This window comes from Rhinatrema bivittatum, chromosome 2, assembly GCF_901001135.1.
Source record: "Rhinatrema bivittatum chromosome 2, aRhiBiv1.1, whole genome shotgun sequence".
Taxonomy (NCBI): Eukaryota; Metazoa; Chordata; class Amphibia; order Gymnophiona; family Rhinatrematidae; genus Rhinatrema; species Rhinatrema bivittatum.
This window is the reverse complement of record NC_042616.1, coordinates 802412343-802420221: the sequence shown is the minus strand read 5'-3', so window position 1 is coordinate 802420221 and position 7879 is coordinate 802412343. Positions and strand designations below refer to the sequence as shown.

General features: G+C 43.8%; 1 protein-coding gene across 1 annotated transcript; it reads left to right on the top strand.

The window, feature by feature from the left end:
* Nucleotides 1-203: 203 nt before the first annotated feature.
* Nucleotides 204-7531, top strand: ARC (activity regulated cytoskeleton associated protein). The gene is made up of 2 exons (XM_029592134.1): nt 204-6017; nt 6600-7531. Exon 1 carries the CDS (start codon nt 1075-1077, stop codon nt 2224-2226), a length of 1152 nt encoding a protein of 383 aa, XP_029447994.1. The 5' UTR covers nt 204-1074; the 3' UTR covers nt 2227-6017; nt 6600-7531.
* The last annotated feature ends 348 nt before the right edge of the window (nt 7532-7879 follow it).

The following is a 7879-nucleotide window of genomic DNA, read 5'->3' as shown; positions in this document are numbered from 1 at the left end:
GTTCTTTCTCTCCGTTCCAGTGACCGTAAATGAGCCCTTTCAGAGGTTCAGGTGGGGAGAAGGGATAATGATCCGGGGGCGGCAGCAGCTAGTGTCTCCTACTGATTGCTTGAATTACGTGTCCTTGGGGGGGGGGGATGTTGAAAAGAGTGAAAAAAAAAAAATAAAAAAAAAGTGAGGAGAGAGAGAGGGGGAGAATGACACATCCTTTGGCGAGCAGGGGCGTTCGGAACCCACAGCGTGTTCTTAGATGACTCATAAGGCGGGGGCAGAGAAGTGCCTGCCTGCCAGATATTCTGGTTGCCAAGGCGACGGCTCCGGCGGACCAATCGGCTGCCGGCCTGGCAACGTGGGCTTAGCGGAGGGCTGCTCGCATGTGGAGCCGGGAAGTGCGGTATAAGTAGAGGCGCCGGGAAACGGCACATGCATCGGGGCTTCCGAGCAGCTTAAGCGCGCTCCTGCTGCCAGGGGAAGCTTCGCACTCGGCTTTTTTTTTTGCGAGCGGCTTAGGGAAGGAAAGGAGCATCAGAGTTCGCTGATTGATTTTTTTTTTCTTCTTTTCCTTTATTTTTTTAACCAGGAAGCAGCCGATTTGGCGTGTGCTGCAGAATATTGTAGAGCCTGTTCCACCTGCTGTAGATTTGTTTTTTTCTTTCTAAAGATTATTACACGGGCGGCAGAAGCGATCCGGTCAAGGACTTCAAACTCGGGCCGCCTCCCTTGACGTGCACGACAGGGAAGAGTCAAAGGCACGTGGCGACAGGCGCTCGACCTCCGGAGCAGGACTGCAGGCGGCTGCCTAAGATTCTGCAGAGCTCTGAATGGACTGCACGTGCTTACGGGGGTGACATCTAAACTTGCCTTTCTTTACTGCACTTAAAGTTAAGCATTTGGTGGGTAAGTGGATGGTGGGGGGGGACTGAGGGGATTTTGGCTTGTTGAACTTTCTGTCATTTTGGCACACTTGTATGAAAGTTAAAGCAGAGCTACTCTAGGCTCCAGTTTTACTAGCTTAACAAACTCCTCGATTTAAAACTTTTTTTTTTGTAACAGAAGGTGAGGGGGTCAGGCAGTATGGCTGTTAGGACCACAACTTCTTCTCTTCCCTTAGTAAATTCTGCACCAGCAGTGGCGGTGCACATAGGCAGTAGCCATCCTTCGGAAATGTTGGACAGGATCAGGAAAACTCACATGTACCTCCTTGAAACAGTTTCTAAGCAGGTAGACGATGAGTTAGTGGGTTTTAAAAGATCTGTATACAGGTTAAACTCTAACTTAGATGGCTATTCTCCAGTGGCAAAGATCGAGAGGTGGAAAAGGTCCATAAAGGCATGTTTGACTAGGTGTCAGAGTACCTTAGAACGCCTGGAAAAATGGGTTAAAAGGGAAATGAATGCCTGGAAAACAGTTTTTGGCCGCTTTGAGAAAAGGATTGTTAGGTCAGAAAGCACCCTATGCCGATCATGTCAATTAGAAGAAAGCAAAAAGCCTCTTCCTGGTATGGAAGACGTAGATAAAAAGGCTGGGGAACTTATGCATCAGAAACTGAGCCTCATGGCTGCTCCACCCAGTACCCCTCCGCCCTGTCACGAGCACCGTTGGGTGGTCATCTCGGTGGATGTCCCAATTGTGCCAGAATTTGACGCGGATATGTCGGAGGACCCCCGGGAGTTCCTCGGCAACCTTGAGAAATATTTTAAGGCCAGGGGGTGGCACGAGAAGCTTTGGCTGTCCCAAGTTGAGTATCACATGAGAGGCGCAGCCAAAAAATGGTGGGAATACAGGCAGGAGACAGTGAAGAACTGGCAGGATTTTAAGAAGATATTCCTACAATACTGTGAGCGGCTTCTAGTTCGGGAGGCCATAAGGAGGGACTTAGACCTCCCCCAGAGGCGATGGGAGCCCCTGGATCAGTTTGTTTGGAGGAAGAGAGCCCTCTACCTCAGGCTGTACGTGGACGCCAACGAGGAAGATATGGTTAAGTTTATCATGAGCACGGTCCACCCAGAGATTAGGCGCTACCTGAAACCTCCCCTGCCAATGACACTGGAAGAGTTAGTCCAGCGAGGGCAGGAAGTTCAGCTAGATTTTGATGTGTCAGATGAAAAACCTGTGGAGGAAGATGTCCCCACAGATCACCCGGCTGACGCTGCTCAGTACGCCTTGGAGGCGACTTTGCCTGCTGATCCTTCTGGCAACAGCGGGTCGTACGTCGAGACAGCTTGATCCCCCGGCATCAGGGGGGGTGGGCCTGAAGGGTATCTGACTAAATCAGAAGTTCAAACCTGATTGCTGCCGCCGTTGTGAATGGCGACAGCAATTTCTCTAAGTGGTTCAATGTATGTTGAGCTGAAATTGCTTTGCAATTGTTCTTTCTAAAACTGAGTAGCAAATTGCTTCACTAACTAATGAGAGTTGAGGTCATGACGCTAATTCAAGAGGGGGTCTGGCACAAGACATCTCTCTTAGATGAAACAGACTTAATTTCAGAATGAGGAGTAATATCAGTGCATTTATCTTGTATCTGCAATGACCCCCTACACCTTTAATTCCACTGTGGAGCTCAGGAGGGCAGGAATGAGGTCAAGTACACCCTAAAAAATGGATGCATGCAAAATGCAGTCCAGCAGAGAACGGGTCAAGTGCACAGGAAGTGGGAGTTTTATGAAAAAGGAAGAGCTCCCAATCCCAGGATTGCAGATTATTGGGAGGATCAGAAAACGCAGGTTGTGCCTGCCTCAGGGCCGGAGTCCTGATCTTTGAGATGTGATTATTGCTTTGTTAGTAGTGGCAAGGAATGAAATTCTAAAGTTTTGATTACTAGCACTTTTCCAATGTGCATTTAACATTGGCTGTCAATGGTATTTCCTCCCTCTTGACATCAATCATGATGACACAATCAGTCAAAAAACATTTCCGGGAGTTTGCCCAGAACAGAAAGACATGAAAAGGTCCGGTCTGTTCTGCAGCCTCTTGTTGGTAAGGGAGCTGGGATGACCATATTAGAACCTGCACGTGTTTGCGGTGCCACAGGCGCTGAGGACGTGTTCAGGAGGGGTTGGGTTTCTTATACCTTCTAATTTTGGTGGAGGCTCGGACAGACCAGCTGGCCAAACGATGGTGCTAAATGTGTCAAGAAGGAGGAATTATCTGGTACCTAAAATTGTCCAAACTTGCCCTAGTTACATTGTAATTATGTACATAAACTGCTTTTCTAGTTTTAAGTGCTTTCTAAAAGAAGAAAAAAACAAGAGGAAAGTTTATTTTTTAAAGTATGGCCGGCCTTATTTATAAAGGTTCCCCACTCCAAAAAAAAACAAAACAGAATCAAGCTTTGCATTTTCTTACACAGTCTATAGAGGAAGAAAATTGTAATATATTTATTTTTAATGTTAAAGTATTTTCTAGGGTTTTTTTGTTTAAACAAATTGCTAGTTTTAACTTTTTGAATCACAAGGATGTAAGCTTTAATAATATTGAGATAGTTTGCTATAATTAAAAATGGGAAGTTAAAACAAATAAAAAGCAGTCTTTTTAATCTGAAGGGGAGAAGAAGAATAAAGGGGGATGTGTGGCAGACTAACAGAATTATTATGGTACCCAATAAACATGATCTGTAAAAGTAAAAGTCATCAAACTTGGATTAGCTTGTAGGGTGTACTACAGGGAAGCAATGAGTCAGCTGTGGCCTTCTGTGGGCTTACCTAGCTTCTGAGATCCTGATCTGCCAGGTTTAGACAAAGTTGAAAAGGAGAACTTGGTTCAGTTGATTGTGACCTGATTTGCTGTCATGAGTGTTCTCAGATTCCAAAAATACTCTTGAATAAGGGTGAAATGAGTCAAGCCGTGGAGCTTCAAGTTACAATCTGATGCATAAACTCTAACTGGAATGGCAAAATTAGATCCAACAAATTTAACTCAGCACCTTATTTGGTGCATTAACAAAGAGGCAGAAGGCAAATACTTGTGGTACAATCCAGGCATTCAGCTAACCTTGAGACCCCTGGTGGGAAGGGAAGATCCCAGTTTGGTAACAAAGCGGGGGCTAGATTTTAAAATCCTAGCGTTAGATCAAGTGGCTCATGTGAATATAGTACAGAGAGATGAACAACTAGTTTTAGTCATGAAGGATAGGGGGTCGTACTTCTTGGCAGCATTCACTTCATATCAAATGCTTAACAATTGAGTGTTCGGGCTATCATTAAAGCCTGTTACCCAGTACCTATCTGCAAATATTCTCTGATTGCAATTCCTCACACCAGTACCATGTGAAAAGCCACAGAGATTTCAAATTCTGATGAACCAGCTTCTGCCTTGGAACAGAACTGAACAATTATCATGCTTCTATCAGATATGCAATGAAAAAAAAAAAAGAAAAAGCTATAGACAATCCTGCCAAAATCTGCTGCAACCTGGGACTTCTGAATACATCCATTCTCTCTAAAAGCAGCAGCTACCTGCTATGAAATAATTCATAGAGTAGAACATGGTCTATTGACCATACATCAGATGAGCTGACTATTATCAACAGACTTTTTGTTTCCCAGAGATTTCTGCATTGATTTTTAGTTGTACTACATCTGAAGACTACAAGCATGGAAAAAAAAAAAAGCAGTTTTGGCCTTTGCAATTTTTATGAGAGTTATTTTTATGTGTGTTTCCTGAGCTCTCATGACACTACAAAAACAGCAGGTATGGGACATCTCAAATCAAGAAAATCTTCCTCTTGAAATAACAGCAAAATGCACACCCTTAGTCGACATGGCGGACGCAGATGGATGGCGAAGAAGTTTCCATAGATAATGCTTATTGTATGCCATATACGAGAACCATCTGGAAACATTCCCATCTTATTAAACATTTCATGGATCTCAGAGAGATTCCAAGGTTCATGAACATGCAGTAGGAAGACAAGTACCTGTTCAGATATTCACGGAGAAGCCACGGTGCTGTCTGACTCCTAGTGCCATCACTGCAAAACAAAGTAACTGCTTTACAAAAAGATGATCAGATCTGTGAAGCATATAGTTCTCAATCTCAGGAGGAAGTAAGGCATGGACTTAACCCTTGAAAAGCAATAACGAACTTTGTTTGCCTTAAGATGTCCCAGTGATTGTCCCACTTTGCAGTCTCAATCCTCACAGTTCATTCACTCTGCAAACAGATGAAGTGAAGATGGAATGCATATGTTGCTACCTTTCAAAAGTTTTACCTGTGGACAATGACATAGCAAGACACCTATATGCAACTATGCTAGAGGACAGTGATGCTGCTGTGTTGAACCTGGTAGGGATTGCTGGGCAAAGGTATGGATCTTCATATGCATTCATCCATACATGAAGAATGCCATGCACCCTGCTGACTAATGAAAATTACCATGGCTGGTAATTACATGCGTCAACGGCCAGACTGCAAGAGATGCCCTCCATTGGAACACAGGGCAGCCTGGAACACCCTGTGCCTACAAAGTAGACAATATGGACACTGGGTGACAACTCCGATGTAGTCAACCATGCCACCACAGAAAAAGGCAACAGGTGACGCACTCTATAATACAGCACTGTGGCACTTGAGAGTCCTCTTTTAGTCATAACAAAGCGTTTACGAATCATCAGCAGCAGGAAAAACCCCCCCACAAGATGAATCTCTTTTCACCCCTTGAGACCACTAAACTGCCATTTTATTTGGTTAACATTGTGCTTACCGCTAAGAACAAGGTGCTTGACTGAGGTGTTTGCAAAATGTTAATGGACTGCACCATAGTGAGAACTGATCCTGCCCAGCATGCACTTGGACTGCAAGAGCTGGATCTTCGCCACCATTGGACTGCTTCTGAGATTCCATCATCCCACATCCCATTTCTTCAATGGCACTTGCCTCTGGATGACGTCGAATTGTGCCTCACACAGGTTCACAGCAACGCTCGACTACCTGTGATCCCAGGAAGACATCTCATATCTGCCCAGCTGAGCCGTGTGCGGCAAGCATGCCGAGGTTCCGGGACGAAGAGATGCAATGTAAGTTAAACTCTTTATGTTCATAGCTAACTAATGCATTGTTTGTAGCAGTAGAGTAACAGTCCAGGAAAGGCCATAGAGAGGGTGCCGTAAGAACCAAAATTACTTCCACAATCCAGCCCTCTTAAATTAATGCAATGCTCTTTGAATATATATTTAAAAAAATTCATATAAATAAGCAATTAGACTTGCCAAGGACAGTGCAGTATGGCCCTCTTACCAAATATGGGACAAGATTCACTAAGAGTTTTTCTCAGACACAAAATGGGAGAAAAGCCTTAATGAATTTGGCCCCTGGTCTCCTACTATATTTCAGTACTTTTATAGAATGACATTACACATATCTGGCAAAAATATATGGACACAGAGGGACTGATTCATGAAGGCGTTTCTCCCACCCTGGGCCTACTGCCTGTGGGAAAAGACCTTAATGAATCAGGCCCCATAGGCAGATAATGCTATAGCGCTGGGAAAACCTCTCTTCCTGAGTTGCTTAGGGATGTCTCAGTTTGTGATTTTTTTTTTTTTTGTTTCATCTGTTTCCCTCATCTAAATCATTTCTTCTTTATCTCTTATCTTTAGCTGTAGGTACCAGATCACATGGTGCTCTCTCTCTTCCTGGGCAACTGGAGACTTCCTTGTGTCCCATCGTCGGTTTCTTCGCCATCTCCACGGAGCACGGGGACATTGCCGCTCCCGAGTTCATCCCTCGGCAGTCTCCTCCCGGCGTCCTGGAGGCCGAGTTTCAGATTCAAAATGGAGCTTGGATTGGATGAGCGGACATTCAGGGCTCGCTGCCGTGTCTTGCAGGCCTTCCCATTTGACCTGCTTGGGTTTCTCTCTCACCCGTGTGCGACCTGCTGAACCCATGGACATGACTCGATACTTTCAGCTGAGTTTCAGATGCTGAAATGTAACTCCTTTTACATATCAGAAGACTCAATTTGTATGAAAAACCTCATTGTGAAACATGTATAGTTTAAAAAGGGTACTAAACTCGGTGCCACCCCAGCGCAGATGAGCTGGAAGAATGCTTGACTCATTCTGACGTCAGGTTGACTTTTTTGTACGGCTGACTACTTTTTCAAAGTCAATATTTTCAGTTTCTACATCTTTTTTTCATTGTTTTGAATTTCTCTCTCTATTTTTTCAATTGTCATAATTAACTGTGTCCACCAAAGTGTAAATATACAGATTCTGCCTATTACACGTTAATATATTTTTCTAGAGATTTGCAATAGGGAATTTGTATGTCATATTTTATTGCATAATGGTGTTTTGAAGATTTGAAATGCTGTTTTAAAAAAAAATTTTTTTCCATTTTGCTATATATGACTCTCAATATCTTGGCTACGGATTTGGATGAAGAATTTGCTAAACCGTTCATTTTGCTAGAAATGCAATCCCTCAAACCCGATTGTTTCTGTAATAATGAAAGAATAGATTGCTACAATTATTTGTTATTGTTATTACAATATTAAAGTTAGTGCTGGATAAAATTACCAGACTGGCAACTTCTGAGTCCGACATCTCTTATTTCCTTCCTTCCCTTGTGAGATATTCATCTGTTTGCATCAAGATATAGCAGCATGTCTAAGAAACGTCAGTTCACATTCACTATAAAACAATAAGAGGAAGTAAAGGAACCAAAGCAAGAATGCTTCCTTCCATGAACGGACGTCAAGTTCGGTAAAGGTGGGGATGTGGGTCAAAAAGCTCACATGGGCACAGGTCGAGCACGACTTGTACGATAATCTTACACGACACCCACTCCAAAGAATGGGGGGGATCTGCAACAGACAGGGCTAGGCCACATCTGAGCGAGGACGTCTTTATCCTGAGGAAAAAATGGTTCATTGCTT

Excerpts from the sequence above, each read along its gene's own strand:
- ARC (XM_029592134.1), top strand. The coding sequence starts at position 1,075 with ATGGCTGTTAGGACCACAACTTCTTCTCTTCCCTTAGTAAATTCTGCA.